The following is an 18,809-nucleotide window of genomic DNA, read 5'->3' on the forward strand; positions in this document are numbered from 1 at the left end:
AGGATCCCCGGGGGGGGGGGGAGCTCGCTCACGTGTAGCTGGTATAGACTGAGATGTTAACATAGTGGGGAGACAGGACACAGCAGCACCAGGAATATTTCAGGAAGAGGAGCTGATCATGTGGGGTATAGGACTGAGAGTTACATAGTGGGGGAGCCAGGACACAAGCAGCACAGAGTATTTCAGGAGAGGAGCTGAACATGTGGGGGTATAGACTGAGAGTTACATAGTGGGGAGCAGGACACAGCAGCACAGAGTATTTCAGGAGAGAGAGCTGATCATGTGGGGTAAGACTGAGAGTTACATAGTGGGGAGCAGGACACAGCAGCACAGAGTATTTCAGGAGAGGAGCTGATCCATGTGGGTATAGACTGAGAGTTACATAGTGGGGGAGGCAGACACAGCAGCACAGAGTATTTCAGGAGAAGGAGCTGATCATGTGGGGTATAGACTGAGAGTTACATAGTGGGAGCAGGTCACAGCAGCACAGAGTATTTCAGGAGAGGAGCTGATCATGTGGGTATAGACAGAGTTACATAGTGGAGGAGCAGGATACAGCAGCACAGAGTATTTCAGGAGAGGAGCTGATCATGTGGGGGTATAGACGGAGAGTTACATAGTGGGGGCAGGACACAGCAGCACAAGAGTATTTCAGGAGAGGAGGTGATTCATGTGGGGTATAGACTGAGAGTTACATAGTGGGGGAGCAGGACACAGCAGCACAGAGTATTTCAGGAGAGGAACTGATCATGTGGGGTATAGACTGGAGAGTTACATAGTGGGGAGCAGGACACAGCAGCACAGAGTATTTCAGGAGAGGAGGTGATCATGTGGGGTATAGACTGGAGTTACATGTGGAGGAGCAGGGACACAGCAGCACAGAGTATTTCAGGAGATGAGCTGATCATGTGGGGGTATAGATTGAGAGGTACATAGTGGGGAGCAGGACACAGCAGCACAGAGTATTTCAGGAGAGGGAGCTGATCATGTGGGGTATAGACTGAGAGTTACATAGTGGGGGAGCAGGACACGGCAGCACAGAGTATTTCAGAGAGGAGCTGATCATGTGGGGTATAGACTGAGAGTTACATAGTGGGGGAGCAGGACACAGCAGCACAGAGTATTTCAGGAGAGGAGCTGATCATGTGGGGTATAGACTGAGAGTTACATAGTGGGGAGCAGGACACAGCAGCACAGAGTATTTCAGGAGAGGAGCTGATCATGTGGGGTATAGACTGAGAGTTACATAGTGGGGGGAGCAGGACACAGCAGCACAGAGTATTTCAGGAGAGGAGCTGATCATGTGGGGTATAGACTGAGAGTTACATAGTGGGGAGCAGGACACAGCAGCACAGAGTATTTCAGGAGAGGAGCTGATCATGTGGGGTATAGACTGAGAGTTACATAGTGGGAGGGGCAGGACACAGCAGCACAGAGTATTTCAGGAGAGGAGCTGATCATGTGGGGTATAGACTGAGAGTTACATAGTGGGGGAGCAGGACACAGCAGCACAGAGTATTTCAGGAGAGGAGCTGATCATGTGGGGTATAGACTGAGAGTTACATAGTGGAGGAGCAGGACACAGCAGCACAGAGTATTTCAGGAGAGGAGCTGATCATGTGGGGTATAGACTGAGAGTTACATAGTGGGGGAGCAGGACACAGCAGCACAGAGTATTTCAGGAGAGGAGCTGATCATGTGGGGTATAGACTGAGAGTTACATAGTGGGGGAGCAGGACACAGCAGCACAGAGTATTTCAGGAGAGGAGCTGATCATGTGGGGGTATAGACTGAGAGTTACATAGTGGGGGAGCAGGACACAGCAGCACAGAGTATTTCAGGAGAGGGCTGATCATGTGGGGGGTATAGACTGAGAGTTACATAGTGGGGGGGCAGGACACAGCAGCACAGAGTATTTCAGGAGAGGAGCTGATCATGTGGGTATAGACTGAGAGTTACATAGTGGGGGAGCAGGACACAGCAGCACAGAGTATTTCAGGAGAGGAGCTGATCATGTGGGGTATAGACTGAGAGTTACATAGTGGGGAGCAGGACACAGCAGCACAGAGTATTTCAGGAGAGGAGCTGATCATGTGGGGTATAGACTGAGAGTTACATAGTGGGGAGCAGGGACACAGCAGCACAGAGTATTTCAGGAGAGGAGCTGATCATGTGGGGTATAGACTGAGAGTTACATAGTGGGGGAGCAGGACACAGCAGCACAGAGTATTTCAGGAGAGGAGCTGATCATGTGGGGTATAGACTGAGAGTTACATAGTGGGGAGCAGGACACAGCAGCACAGAGTATTTCAGGAGAGGAGCTGATCATGTGGGGTATAGACTGAGAGTTACATAGTGGGGGAGCAGACACAGCAGCACAGAGTATTTCAGGAGAGGAGCTGATCATGTGGGGTATAGACTGAGAGTTACATAGTGGGGGAGCAGGACACAGCAGCACAGAGTATTTCAGGAGAGGAGCTGATCATGTGGGGTATAGACTGAGAGTTACATAGTGGAGGAGCAGGACACAGCAGCACAGAGTATTTCAGGAGAGGAGCTGATCATGTGGGGTATAGACTGAGAGTTACATAGTGGGGAGCAGACACAGCAGCACAGAGTATTTCAGGAGAGGAGCTGATCATGTGGGGGTATAGACTGAGAGTTACATAGTGGGGGGAGCAGGACACAGCAGCACAGAGTATTTCCAGGAGAGGAGCTGATCATGTGGGGTATAGACTGAGAGTTACATAGTGGGGAGCAGGACACAGCAGCACAGAGTATTTCAGGAGAGGAGCTGATCATGTGGGGTATAGACTGAGAGTTACATAGTGGGGAGCAGGACACAGCAGCACAGAGTATTTCAGGAGAGGAGCTGATCATGTGGGGTATAGACTGAGAGTTACATAGTGGGAGCAGGACACAGCAGCACAGAGTATTTCAGGAGAGGAGCTGATCATGTGGGGTATAGACTGAGAGTTACATAGTGGGGGAGCAGGACACAGCAGCACAGAGTATTTCAGGAGAGGAGCTGATCATGTGGGGTATAGACTGAGAGTTACATAGTGGGGGGAGCAGGACACAGCAGCACAGAGTATTTCAGGAGAGGAGCTGATCATGTGGGGTATAGACTGAGAGTTACATAGTGGGGAGCAGGACACAGCAGCACAGAGTATTTCAGGAGAGGAGCTGATCATGTGGGGTATAGACTGAGAGTTACATAGTGGGGAGCAGGACACAGCAGCACAGAGTATTTCAGGAGAGGAGCTGATCATGTGGGGTATAGACTGAGAGTTACATAGTGGGGGAGCAGGACACAGCAGCACAGAGTATTTCAGGAGAGGAGCTGATCATGTGGGGTATAGACTGAGAGTTACATAGTGGGGGAGCAGGACACAGCAGCACAGAGTATTTCAGGAGAGGAGCTGATCATGTGGGGTATAGACTGAGAGTTACATAGTGGGGGAGCAGGACACAGCAGCACAGAGTATTTCAGGAGAGGAGCTGATCATGTGGGGTATAGACTGAGAGTTACATAGTGGGGAGCAGGACACAGCAGCACAGAGTATTTCAGGAGAGGAGCTGATCATGTGGGGTATAGACTGAGAGTTACATAGTGGGGGAGCAGGACACAGCAGCACAGAGTATTTCAGGAGAGGAGCTGATCATGTGGGGTATAGACTGAGAGTTACATAGTGGGGGAGCAGGACACAGCAGCACAGAGTATTTCAGGAGAGGAGCTGATCATGTGGGGTATAGACTGAGAGTTACATAGTGGGGGAGCAGGACACAGCAGCACAGAGTATTTCAGGAGAGGAGCTGATCATGTGGGGGTATAGACTGAGAGTTACATAGTGGGGAGCAGGACACAGCAGCACAGAGTATTTCAGGAGAGGAGCTGATCATGTGGGGGTATAGACTGAGAGTTACATAGTGGGGGAGCAGGACACAGCAGCACAGAGTATTTCAGGAGAGGAGCTGATCATGTGGGTATAGACTGAGAGTTACATAGTGGGGAGCAGGACACAGCAGCACAGAGTATTTCAGGAGAGGAGCTGATCATGTGGGGTATAGACTGAGAGTTACATAGTGGGGAGCAGGACACAGCAGCACAGAGTATTTCAGGAGAGGAGCTGATCATGTGGGGTATAGACTGAGAGTTACATAGTGGGGGAGCAGGACACAGCAGCACAGAGTATTTCAGGAGAGGAGCTGATCATGTGGGGTATAGACTGAGAGTTACATAGTGGGGGAGCAGGACACAGCAGCACAGAGTATTTCAGGAGAGGAGCTGATCATGTGGGGTATAGACTGAGAGTTACATAGTGGGGGAGCAGGACACAGCAGCACAGAGTATTTCAGGAGAGGAGCTGATCATGTGGGGTATAGACTGAGAGTTACATAGTGGGGGAGCAGGACACAGCAGCACAGAGTATTTCAGGAGAGGAGCTGATCATGTGGGGTATAGACTGAGAGTTACATAGTGGGGGAGCAGGACACAGCAGCACAGAGTATTTCAGGAGAGGAGCTGATCATGTGGGGTATAGACTGAGAGTTACATAGTGGGGGAGCAGGACACAGCAGCACAGAGTATTTCAGGAGAGGAGCTGATCATGTGGGGGGTAATAGACTGAGAGTTACATAGTGGGGAGCAGGACACAGCAGCACAGAGTATTTCAGGAGAGGAGCTGATCATGTGGGGGTATAGACTGAGAGTTACATAGTGGGGGAGCAGGACACAGCAGCACAGAGTATTTCAGGAGAGGAGCTGATCATGTGGGGGTATAGACTGAGAGTTACATAGTGGGGGAGCAGGACACAGCAGCACAGAGTATTTCAGGAGAGGAGCTGATCATGTGGGGTATAGACTGAGAGTTACATAGTGGGGGAGCAGGACACAGCAGCACAGAGTATTTCAGGAGAGGAGCTGATCATGTGGGGTATAGACTGAGAGTTACATAGTGGGGGAGCAGGACACAGCAGCACAGGAGTATTTCAGGAGAGGAGCTGATCATGTGGGGGTATAGACTGAGAGTTACATAGTGGGGGAGCAGGACACAGCAGCACAGAGTATTTCAGGAGAGGAGCTGATCATGTGGGGTATAGACTGAGAGTTACATAGTGGGGGAGCAGGACACAGCAGCACAGAGTATTTCAGGAGAGGAGCTGATCATGTGGGGTATAGACTGAGAGTTACATAGTGGGGGGGCAGGACACAGCAGCACAGAGTATTTCAGGAGAGGAGCTGATCATGTGGGGTATAGACTGAGAGTTACATAGTGGGGGAGCAGGACACAGCAGCACAGAGTATTCAGGAGAGGAGCTGATCATGTGGGGTATAGACTGAGAGTTACATAGTGGAGAGCAGGACACAGCAGCACAGAGTATTTCAGGAGAGGAGCTGATCATGTGGGGTATAGACTGAAGAGTTACATAGTGGGGAGCAGGACACAGCAGCACAGAGTATTTCAGGAGAGGAGCTGATCATGTGGGGGTATAGACTGAGAGTTACATAGTGGGGGAGCAGGACACAGCAGCACAGAGTATTTCAGGAGAGGAGCTGATCATGTGGGGTATAGACTGAGAGTTACATAGTGGGGGGCAGGACACAGCAGCACAGAGTATTTCAGGAGAGGAGCTGATCATGTGGGGTATAGACTGAGAGTTACATAGTGGGGGAGCAGGACACAGCAGCACAGAGTATTTCAGGAGAGGAGCTGATCATGTGGGGTATAGACTGAGAGTTACATAGTGGGGGAGCAGGACACAGCAGCACAGAGTATTTCAGGAGAGGAGCTGAACATGTGGGGTATAGACTGAGAGTTACATAGTGGGGGGCAGGACACAGCAGCACAGAGTATTTCAGGAGAGGAGCTGATCATGTGGGGTATAGACTGAGAGTTACATAGTGGGGGAGCAGGACACAGCAGCACAGAGTATTTCAGGAGAGGAGCTGATCATGTGGGGTATAGACTGAGAGTTACATAGTGGGGGGCAGGACACAGCAGCACAGAGTATTTCAGGAGAGGAGCTGATCATGTGGGGTATAGACTGAGAGTTACATAGTGGGGGGAGGCAGGACACAGCAGCACAGAGTATTTCAGGAGAGGAGCTGATCATGTGGGGTATAGACTGAGAGTTACATAGTGGGGAGCAGGACACAGCAGCACAGAGTATTTCAGGAGAGGAGCTGATCATGTGGGGTATAGACTGAGAGTTACATAGTGGGGGAGCAGGACACAGCAGCACAGAGTATTTCAGGAGAGGAGCTGATCATGTGGGGGTATAGACTGAGAGTTACATAGTGGGGGAGCAGGACACAGCAGCACAGAGTATTTCAGGAGAGGAGCTGATCATGTGGGGGTATAGACTGAGAGTTACATAGTGGGGGCAGGACACAGCAGCACAGAGTATTTCAGGAGAGGAGCTGATCATGTGGGGTATAGACTGAGAGTTACATAGTGGGGGAGGCAGGACACAGCAGCACAGAGTATTTCAGGAGAGGAGCTGATCATGTGGGGTATAGACTGAGAGTTACATAGTGGGGAGCAGGACACAGCAGCACAGAGTATTTCAGGAGAGGAGCTGATCATGTGGGGTATAGACTGAGAGTTACATAGTGGGGGAGCAGGACACAGCAGCACAGAGTATTTCAGGAGAGGAGCTGATCATGTGGGGTATAGACTGAGAGTTACATAGTGGGGGAGCAGGACACAGCAGCACAGAGTATTTCAGGAGAGGAGCTGATCATGTGGGGTATAGACTGAGAGTTACATAGTGGGGGAGCAGGACACAGCAGCACAGAGTATTTCAGGAGAGGAGCTGATCATGTGGGGTATAGACTGAGAGTTACATAGTGGGGAGCAGGACACAGCAGCACAGAGTATTTCAGGAGAGGAGCTGATCATGTGGGGGTATAGACTGAGAGTTACATAGTGGGGGAGCAGGACACAGCAGCACAGAGTATTTCAGGAGAGGAGCTGATCATGTGGGGTATAGACTGAGAGTTACATAGTGGGGGAGCAGGACACAGCAGCACAGAGTATTTCAGGAGAGGAGCTGATCATGTGGGGTATAGACTGAGAGTTACATAGTGGGGGAGCAGGACACAGCAGCACAGAGTATTTCAGGAGAGGAGCTGATCATGTGGGGTATAGACTGAGAGTTACATAGTGGGGAGCAGGACACAGCAGCACAGAGTATTTCAGGAGAGGAGCTGATCATGTGGGGTATAGACTGAGAGTTACATAGTGGGGGAGCAGGACACAGCAGCACAGAGTATTTCAGGAGAGGAGCTGATCATGTGGGGTATAGACTGAGAGTTACATAGTGGGGGAGCAGGACACAGCAGCACAGAGTATTTCAGGAGAGGAGCTGATCATGTGGGGTATAGACTGAGAGTTACATAGTGGGGGAGCAGGACACAGCAGCACAGAGTATTTCAGGAGAGGAGCTGATCATGTGGGGTATAGACTGAGAGTTACATAGTGGGGGAGCAGGACACAGCAGCACAGAGTATTTCAGGAGAGGAGCTGATCATGTGGGGGTATAGACTGAGAGTTACATAGTGGGGAGCAGGACACAGCAGCACAGAGTATTTCAGGAGAGGAGCTGATCATGTGGGGTATAGACTGAGAGTTACATAGTGGGGGAGCAGGACACAGCAGCACAGAGTATTTCAGGAGAGGAGCTGATCATGTGGGGTATAGACTGAGAGTTACATAGTGGGGGAGCAGGACACAGCAGCACAGAGTATTTCAGGAGAGGAGCTGATCATGTGGGGTATAGACTGAGAGTTACATAGTGGGGAGCAGGACACAGCAGCACAGAGTATTTCAGGAGAGGAGCTGATCATGTGGGGTATAGACTGAGAGTTACATAGTGGGGGAGCAGGACACAGCAGCACAGAGTATTTCAGGAGAGGAGCTGATCATGTGGGGTATAGACTGAGAGTTACATAGTGGGGAGCAGGACACAGCAGCACAGAGTATTTCAGGAGAGGAGCTGATCATGTGGGGTATAGACTGAGAGTTACATAGTGGGGAGCAGGACACAGCAGCACAGAGTATTTCAGGAGAGGAGCTGATCATGTGGGGTATAGACTGAGAGTTACATAGTGGGGAGCAGGACACAGCAGCACAGAGTATTTCAGGAGAGGAGCTGATCATGTGGGGTATAGACTGAGAGTTACATAGTGGGGAGCAGGACACAGCAGCACAGAGTATTTCAGGAGAGGAGCTGATCATGTGGGGTATAGACTGAGAGTTACATAGTGGGGGAGCAGGACACAGCAGCACAGAGTATTTCAGGAGAGGAGCTGATCATGTGGGGTATAGACTGAGAGTTACATAGTGGGGGAGCAGGGACACAGCAGCACAGAGTATTTCAGGAGAGGAGCTGATCATGTGGGGTATAGACTGAGAGTTACATAGTGGGGGAGCAGGACACAGCAGCACAGAGTATTTCAGGAGAGGAGCTGATCATGTGGGGTATAGACTGAGAGTTACATAGTGGGGGAGCAGGACACAGCAGCACAGAGTATTTCAGGAGAGGAGCTGATCATGTGGGGTATAGACTGAGAGTTACATAGTGGGGAGCAGGACACAGCAGCACAGAGTATTTCAGGAGAGGAGCTGATCATGTGGGGTATAGACTGAGAGTTACATAGTGGGGGGCAGGACACAGCAGCACAGAGTATTTCAGGAGAGGAGCTGATCATGTGGGGTATAGACTGAGAGTTACATAGTGGGGGAGCAGGACACAGCAGCACAGAGTATTTCAGGAGAGGAGCTGATCATGTGGGGTATAGACTGAGAGTTACATAGTGGGGGAGCAGGACACAGCAGCACAGAGTATTTCAGGAGAGGAGCTGATCATGTGGGGGTATAGACTGAGAGTTACATAGTGGGGGAGCAGGACACAGCAGCACAGAGTATTTCAGAGAGGAGCTGATCATGTTGGGGTATAGACTGAGAGTTACATAGTGGGGAGCAGGACACAGCAGCACAGAGTATTTCAGGAGAGGAGCTGATCATGTGGGGTATAGACTGAGAGTTACATAGTGGGGGAGCAGGACACAGCAGCACAGAGTATTTCAGGAGAGGAGCTGATCATGTGGGGTATAGACTGAGAGTTACATAGTGGGGGAGCAGGACACAGCAGCACAGAGTATTTCAGGAGAGGAGCTGATCATGTGGGGTATAGACTGAGAGTTACATAGTGGGGGAGCAGGACACAGCAGCACAGAGTATTTCAGGAGAGGAGCTGATCATGTGGGGTATAGACTGAGAGTTACATAGTGGGGGAGCAGGACACAGCAGCACAGAGTATTTCAGGAGAGGAGCTGATCATGTGGGGTATAGACTGAGAGTTACATAGTGGGGAGCAGGACACAGCAGCACAGAGTATTCAGGAGAGGAGCTGATCATGTGGGGTATAGACTGAGAGTTACATAGTGGGGGAGGCAGGACACAGCAGCACAGAGTATTTCAGGAGAGGAGCTGATCATGTGGGGTATAGACTGAGAGTTACATAGTGGGGGAGCAGGACACAGCAGCACAGAGTATTTCAGGAGAGGAGCTGATCATGTGGGGTATAGACTGAGAGTTACATAGTGGGGGAGCAGGACACAGCAGCACAGAGTATTTCAGGAGAGGAGCTGATCATGTGGGGTATAGACTGAGAGTTACATAGTGGGGGAGCAGGACACAGCAGCACAGAGTATTTCAGGAGAGGAGCTGATCATGTGGGGGGGTATAGACTGAGAGTTACATAGTGGGGGGGGCAGGACACAGCAGCACAGAGTATTTCAGGAGAGGAGCTGATCATGTGGGGTATAGACTGAGAGTTACATAGTGGGGGGGGGGAGGACACAGCAGCACAGAGTATTTCAGGAGAGGAGCTGATCATGTGGGGTATAGGACTGAGAGTTACATAGTGGGGGAGCAGGACACAGCAGCACAGAGTATTTCAGGAGAGGAGCTGATCATGTGGGTATAGACTGAGAGTTACATAGTGGGGGGCAGGACACAGCAGCACAGTGTATTTCAGGAGAGGAGCCTGATCATGTGGGGGTATAGACTGAGAGTTACATAGTGGGGGAGCAGTACACAGCAGCACAGAGTATTTCAGGAGAGGAGCTGATCATGTGGGGTATAGACTGAGAGTTACATAGTGGGGGCAGGACACAGCAGCACAGAGTATTTCAGGAGAGAGGCTGATCATGTGGGGTATAGACTGAGAGTTACATAGTGGGGGAGCAGACACAGCAGCACAGAGTATTTCAGGAGAGGAGCTGATCATGTGTGGTATAGACTGAGAGTTACATAGTGGGGGGGGGAGGACACAGCAGCACAGAGTATTTCAGAGAGGAGCTGATCATGTGGGGTATAGACTGAGAGTTACATAGTGGGGGAGCAGGACACAGCAGCACAGAGTATTTCAGGAGAGGAGCTGATCATGTGGGGTATAGACTGAGAGTTACATAGTGGGGGGGGAGCAGGACACAGCAGCACAGAGTATTTCAGGAGAGGAGCTGATCATGTGGGGTATAGACTGAGAGTTACATAGTGGGGGGGGGGGCAGACACAGCAGCACAGAGTATTTCAGGGAGAGGAGCTGATCATGTGGGGTATAGACTGAGAGTTACATAGTGGAGGAGCAGGACACAGCAGCACAGAGTATTTCAGGAGAGGAGCTGATCATGTGGGGTATAGATTGAGAGTTACATAGTGGGGAGCAGGACACAGCAGCACAGAGTATTTCAGGAGAGGAGCTGATCATGTGGGGTATAGACTGAGAGTTACATAGTGGGGGAGCAGGACACAGCAGCACAGAGTATTTCAGGAGAGGAGCTGATCATGTGGGGTATAGACTGAGAGTTACATAGTGGAGGAGCAGGACACAGCAGCACAGAGTATTTCAGGAGAGGAGCTGATCATGTGGGGTATAGACTGAGAGTTACATAGTGGGGGAGCAGGACACAGCAGCACAGAGTATTTCAGGAGAGGAGCTGATCATGTGGGGTATAGACTGAGAGTTACATAGTGGGGGGGCAGGACACAGCAGCACAGAGTATTTCAGGAGAGGAGCTGATCATGTGGGGTATAGACTGAGAGTTACATAGTGGGGGAGCAGGACACAGCAGCACAGAGTATTTCAGGAGAGGAGCTGATCATGTGGGGGGTATAGACTGAGAGTTACATAGTGGGGGGAGCAGGACACAGCAGCACAGAGTATTTCAGGAGAGGAGCTGATCATGTGGGGTATAGACTGAGAGTTACATAGTGGGGGAGCAGGACACAGCAGCACAGAGTATTTCAGGAGAGGAGCTGATCATGTGGGGTATAGACTGAGAGTTACATAGTGGGGGAGCAGGACACAGCAGCACAGAGTATTTCAGGAGAGGAGCTGATCATGTGGGGTATAGACTGAGAGTTACATAGTGGGGGGGCAGGACACAGCAGCACAGAGTATTTCAGGAGAGGAGCTGATCATGTGGGGGACTGAGAGTTACATAGTGGGGGCAGGACACAGCAGCACAGAGTATTTCAGGAGAGGAGCTGATCATGTGGGGTATAGACTGAGAGTTACATAGTGGGGAGCAGGACACAGCAGCACAGAGTATTTCAGGAGAGGAGCTGATCATGTGGGGTATAGACTGAGAGTTACATAGTGGAGGAGCAGGACACAGCAGCACAGAGTATTTCAGGAGAGGGGCTGATCATGTGGGGTACAGACTGAGAGTTACATAGTGGGGGGGCAGGGACACAGCAGCACAGAGTATTTCAGGAGAGGAGCTGATCATGTGGGGTATAGACTGAGAGTTACATAGTGGGGGAGCAGGACACAGCAGCACAGAGTATTTCAGGAGAGGAGCTGATCATGTGGGGTATAGACTGAGAGTTACATAGTGGGGGGGGGGGGGAGCAGGACACAGCAGCACAGAGTATTTCAGGAGAGGAGCTGATCATGTGGGGTATAGACTGAGAGTTACATAGTGGGGGAGCAGGACACAGCAGCACAGAGTATTTCAGGAGAGGAGCTGATCATGTGGGGTATAGACTGAGAGTTACATAGTGGAGGAGCAGGACACAGCAGCACAGAGTATTTCAGGAGAGGAGCTGATCATGTGGGGTATAGACTGAGAGTTACATAGTGGAGGAGCAGGACACAGCAGCACAGAGTATTTCAGGAGAGGAGCTGATCATGTGGGGGTATAGACTGAGAGTTACATAGTGGGGGAGCAGGACACAGCAGCACAGAGTATTTCAGGAGAGGAGCTGATCATGTGGGGTATAGACTGAGAGTTACATAGTGGGGGAGCAGGACACAGCAGCACAGAGTATTTCAGGAGAGAGCTGATCATGTGGGGTATAGACTGAGAGTTACATAGTGGGAGCAGGACACAGCAGCACAGAGTATTTCAGGAGAGGAGCTGATCATGTGGGGTATAGACTGAGAGTTACATAGTGGGGGGCAGGACACAGCAGCACAGAGTATTTCAGGAGAGGAGCTGATCATGTGGGGTATAGACTGAGAGTTACATAGTGGGGGGCAGGACACAGCAGCACAGAGTATTTCAGGAGAGGAGCTGATCATGTGGGGGTATAGACTGAGAGTTACATAGTGAGGAGCAGGACACAGCAGCACAGAGTATTTCAGGAGAGGAGCTGATCATGTGGGGTATAGACTGAGAGTTACATAGTGGGGGAGCAGGACACAGCAGCACAGAGTATTTCAGGAGAGGAGCTGATCATGTGGGGTATAGACTGAGAGTTACATAGTGGAGGAGCAGGACACAGCAGCACAGAGTATTTCAGGAGAGGAGCTGATCATGTGGGGGTATAGACTGAGAGTTACATAGTGAGGAGCAGGGACACAGCAGCACAGAGTATTTCAGGAGAGGAGCTGATCATGTGGGGTATAGACTGAGAGTTACATAGTGGGGGAGCAGGACACAGCAGCACAGAGTATTTCAGGAGAGGAGCTGATCATGTGGGGTATAGACTGAGAGTTACATAGTGGGGAGCAGGACACAGCAGCACAGAGTATTTTCAGGAGAGGAGCTGATCATGTGGGGTATAGACTGAGAGTTACATAGTGGGGGGGCAGGACACAGCAGCACAGAGTATTTCAGGAGAGGAGCTGATCATGTGGGGTATAGACTGAGAGTTACATAGTGGGGGAGCAGGACACAGCAGCACAGAGTATTTCAGGAGAGGAGCTGATCATGTGGGGGTATAGACTGAGAGTTACATAGTGGGGGAGCAGGACACAGCAGCACAGAGTATTTCAGCACTGTACTATAAGTTGCTGTATGTTCGGGTTCTCCTGTGGAGTCTCCTTCCCCCTAGTGGCAGGTTGCTGTTATTGCACCATCCTGCGACCTCTTCGCTGACCTTTCTATTCTCGGTTTGTCGCAGGTCAATGATCCGGATGCTGAGATGTGGATAGTAAGTAACTTCCCGCAATCTTCTAGTGTCATAATAGTAAGTAACTTCCCGCAATCTTCTAGTGTCATAATAGTAAATGTAGTCCATTTAAAGGGATTGACATGTCAGACCCCTGTAATATGTGCAGCCTGTGTCTCCTGCAGGTGATCTATGTCATCCCGGCCGCCCTGATCCTCCTCGTCAGTATAAACCCGGATATCACAGGTGAGACCCCGGCTGTAATAACAGGTAATATCTCCCCCCCCCCCCCCCCCCCTCCTTATATAACATAATCTTCTCCCACCCCAAGGTCATGTCATCTGGAGGACCCTGTCCACCCTCCACTGCACCGGCTGCATGATGGGGGCGTCTTATCTCCTGATGTCCCTGATCCTGTCTGGTCATATCAGAAGCTTATTACACGAGGAAGAGGGGAGGTCAGTGCAACATATATACAGTATATAGTGCAGGAATAGAATGCGAGAGCAACAGTGTACACTGACACATGGGGACAACACTGTCATCTACTAACAGCCTGTGTCTTCTAGAGAACTGTCCGGATTACTGATCATTGCATTGTGGATGTACCTGTGTAAAGATACAGGAAGGTAAGTGATAACATGCTAGTATAATACTGCCCCCTATGTACAGGAATATAACTACTATAATACTGCCCCCTATGTACAGGAATATAACTACTATAATACTGCCCCCTATGTACAGGAATATAACTACTATAATACTGCCCCCTATGTACAGGAATATAACTACTATAATACTGCCCCTATGTACAGAAATATAACTACTATAATACTACCCCCTATGTACAGGAATATAACTACTATAATACTGCCCCCTATGTACAGGAATATAACTACTATAATACTGCCCCCTATGTACAGGAATATAACTACTATAATACTGCCCCCTATGTACAGGAATATAACTACTATAATACTGCCCCTATGTACAGAAATATAACTACTATAATACTGCCCCCTATGTACAGGAATATAACTACTATAATACTACCCCCTATGTACAGGAATATAACTACTATAATACTGCCCTCTATGTACAGGAATATAACTACTATAATACTGCCCCCTATGTACAGGGATATAACTACTATAATACTGCCCCCTATGTACAGGAATATAACTACTATAATACTGCCCCCTATGTACAAGAATATAACTACTATAATACTGCCCCCTGTGTACAAGAATATAACTACTATAATACTGCCCCCTATGTACAAGAATATAACTACTATAATACTGCCCACTATGTACAGGAATATAACTACTATAATACTGCCCCCTATGTACAGGAATACAACTACTATAATACTGCCCCCTATGTACAGGAATATAACTACTATAATACTGCCCCCTATGTACAGGAATATAACTACTATAATACTGCCCCCTATGTACAGGAATATAACTACTATAATACTGCCCCCTATGTACAGGAATATAACTACTATAATACTGCCCCTATGTACAGAAATATAACTACTATAATACTGCCCCCTATGTACAGGAATATAACTACTATAATACTGCCCCCTATGTACAGGGATATAACTACTATAATACTGCCCCCTATGTACAAGAATATAACTACTATAATACTGCCCCCTGTGTACAAGAATATAACTACTATAATACTGCCCCCTATGTACAAGAATATAACTACTATAATACTGCCCACTATGTACAGGAATATAACTACTATAATACTGCCCCCTATGTACAGGAATACAACTACTATAATACTGCCCCCTATGTACAAGAATATAACTACTATAATACTGCCCCCTATGTACAGGAATATAACTACTATAATACTGCCCCTATGTACAAGAATATAACTACTATAATACTGCCTCCTATGTACAGGAATATAACTACTATAATACTGCCCCCTATGTACAGGAATATAACTGCTATAATACTGCTCTCTATGTACAAGAATATAACTACTATAATGCTGCCTCCTATGTACAAGACTATAACTACTATAATACTGCCCCCTATGTACAGGACTATAACTACTATAATACTGCCCCCTATGTACAGGGATATAACTACTATAATACTGCCCCCTATGTACAAGAATATAACTACTATAATACTATCCCCTATGTACAGGAATATAACTACTATAATATTGCCCCCTATGTACAGGGATATAACTACTATAATACTGCCCCCTATGTACAAGAATATAACTACTATAATACTGCCCCCTATGTACAGGAATATAACTACTATAATACTGCCCCCTATGTACAGGAATATAACTACTATAATACTGCCCCCTATGTACAGGAATATAACTACTATAATACTGCACCCTATGTACAGGAATATAACTACTATAATACTGCCCCCTATGTACAAGAATATAACTGCTATAATACTGCCCCCAATGTACAGGAATATAACTACTATAATACTGCCCCCTATGTACAAGAATATAACTACTATAATACTGCCCCCTATGTACAAGAATATAACTACTATAATACTGCCCCCTATGCACAGGAATATAACTACTATAATACTGCCCCCTATGTACAGGAATATAACTACTATAATACTGCCCCCTATGTACAAGAATATAACTACTATAATACTGCCTCCTCTGTACAAGAATATAACTACTATAATACTGCCCCCTATGTACAGGAATATAACTACTATAATACTGCCCCCTATGTACAAGAATATAACTACTATAATACTGCCCCCTATGTACAGGAATATAACTACTATAATACTGCCCCCTATGTACAAGAATATAACTACTATAATACTGCCCCCTATGTACAGGAATATAACTACTATAATACTGCCCCCTATGTACAGGAATATAACTACTATAATACTGCCTCCTATGTACAAGAATATAACTACTATAATACTGCCCCCTATGTACAGGAATATAACTACTATAATACTGCCCCCTATGTACAAGAATATAACTACTATAATACTGCCCCCTATGTACAAGAATATAACTACTATAATACTGCCCTCTATGTACAAGAATATAACTACTATAATACTGCCCCCTATGTACAAGAATATAACTACTATAATACTGCCCCCTATGTACAAGAATATAACTACTATAATACTGCCCCCTATGTACAAGAATATAACTACTATAATACTGCCCCCTATGTACAAGAATATAACTACTATAATACTGCCCCCTATGTACAAGAATATAACTACTATAATACTGCCCCCTATGTACAGGAATATAACTACTATAATACTGCCCCCTATGTACAGGAATATAACTACTATAATACTGCCTCCTATGTACAGGAATATAAATACTATAATACTGCCTCCTATGTACAGGAATATAACTACTATAATACTGCCCCCTATGTACAGGAATATAACTACTATAATACTGCCCCCTATGTACAGGAATATAACTACTATAATACTGCCCCCTATGTACAGGAATATAACTACTATAATACTGCCCCCTATGTACAAGAATATAACTACTATAATACTGCCCCCTATGTACAAGAATATAACTACTCTAATACTGCCCCCTATGTACAAGAATATAACTACTATAATACTGCCCCCTATGTACAGGAATATAACTACTATAATACTGCCCCCTATGTACAGGAATATAACTAGTATAATACTGCCCCCTATGTACAGGAATATAACTACTATAATACTGCCCCCTATGTACAAGAATATAACTACTATAATACTGCCCCTATGTACAGGAATATAACTACTATAGTACTGCCCCCTATGTACAGGAATATAACTACTATAATACTGCCCCCTATGTACAGGAATATAACTACTATAATACTGCCCCCTATGTACAAGAATATAACTACTATAATACTGCCCCCTATGTACAGGAATATAACTACTATAATACTGCCCCCTATGTACAGGAATATAACTACTATAATACTGCCCCCTATGTACAGGAATATAACTAGTATAATACTGCCCCCTATGTACAGGAATATAACTACTATAATACTGCCCCCTATGTACAAGAATATAACTACTATAATACTGCCCCCTATGTACAGGAATATAACTACTATAATACTGCCCCCTATGTACAGGGATATAACTACTATAATACTGCCCCATATGTACAAGGATATAACTACTATAATACTGCTCCCTATGTACAGGAATATAACTACTATAATACTGCCCCCTATGTACAGGAATATAACTGCTATAATACTGCCCCCTATGTACAAGAATATTACTACTATAATACTGCTCCCTATGTACAGGAATATAACTACTATAATACTGCCCCCTATGTACAAGAATATAACTACTATAATACTGCCCCCTATGTACAGGAATATAACTACTATAATACTGCCCCTATGTACAGGAATATAACTACTATAATACTGCCCCCCTATGTACAGGAATATAATTAGTATAATACTGCCCCCTATGTACAGGAATATAATTAGTATAATACTGCCCCCTGTGTGTATATGTTGGCTGTGATGATATTTGGGGTATTTCAGAGCCCCGGTTGGTGGTTGGCGGCTGCTGGTGGGGGTCTGTATCTCCGTCTTCCCGCTGGTGACTTGGATCTACGTGTATATGAATAAGGAGATGAGGACGTCTTGGCCACAACATTGTAAAACCGTCATATGAGATGAGGATTGTCCTGTCGTGTCTGGATCACATTGTACACGTCTCCCCGGGGCCTGGGATGTACCTCGGGGGCCGGGAGCCTGATGTCAGGGATCACCCAGGATCAGGTCCTCCACCATGTCCACGTTTCTCCTCCTCGTTGGTTCCTGTAGAAGTCCTGAGGACCGGGGATCCCTGAGCCCTGAACTGTTTTCCTGGGTTGTACTTGTGGGGGGCGGGTGCTGGGGGAGGGGGGACAGAACACCCAAAAACAAGTACAGAAATTTGTACCTAAAAATCACCAATCAAGTCCCACACTTAACCCCTTCTCGCCTTTCAAGGGCCGTTACTTCCTTTTTCAGTTCCCAGAGCTGTGTGGGGCTTGTTTTTTGCGGGACAGGTTGCATTTTGTGCTGGTGCTGTGTAACTTTCCATATGGCAGGACACAACGGCGCCGCGGTGTTACTGGTTCTGTTTTATCAGGATCACCCACAAGGTAAATATGAGGCACCCCCTTTATGTTGGGGGTCAGTCACAGGCGGTGATACTACATTTCTATGTTTTTTGTAAGTTTTTATATTAGCAAATAAAGAAATGAAGTTGTTTGTCTTTTATATGTAGAGTGACCTGAGGCAACCGGGCCCCAATGTAATATCTGGATCGGGGGCCCCCAACTGCTGGGTATTGTAGTTCCCTTACA

General features: G+C 47.3%; 1 protein-coding gene across 1 annotated transcript in view; it reads left to right on the forward strand.

Annotated features, from left to right (window-relative positions):
• Positions 1–18,721, forward strand: part of TMEM220 (transmembrane protein 220) — a 38,021-nt gene extending 19,300 nt beyond the window's left edge. Inside the window, exons 2-6 of the mRNA XM_072112737.1 lie at positions 13,422–13,451; positions 13,595–13,655; positions 13,741–13,867; positions 13,979–14,038; positions 17,998–18,721. Coding sequence (XP_071968838.1) covers positions 13,422–13,451; positions 13,595–13,655; positions 13,741–13,867; positions 13,979–14,038; positions 17,998–18,130 — 411 coding nt within the window. The 3' untranslated portion in view covers positions 18,131–18,721. The remainder of the gene's footprint in view (positions 1–13,421; positions 13,452–13,594; positions 13,656–13,740; positions 13,868–13,978; positions 14,039–17,997) is intronic.
• Positions 18,722–18,809: the final 88 nt, after the last annotated feature.

Source organism: Engystomops pustulosus, chromosome 6, assembly GCF_040894005.1.
Source record: "Engystomops pustulosus chromosome 6, aEngPut4.maternal, whole genome shotgun sequence".
NCBI classification, from domain to species: Eukaryota; Metazoa; Chordata; class Amphibia; order Anura; family Leptodactylidae; genus Engystomops; species Engystomops pustulosus.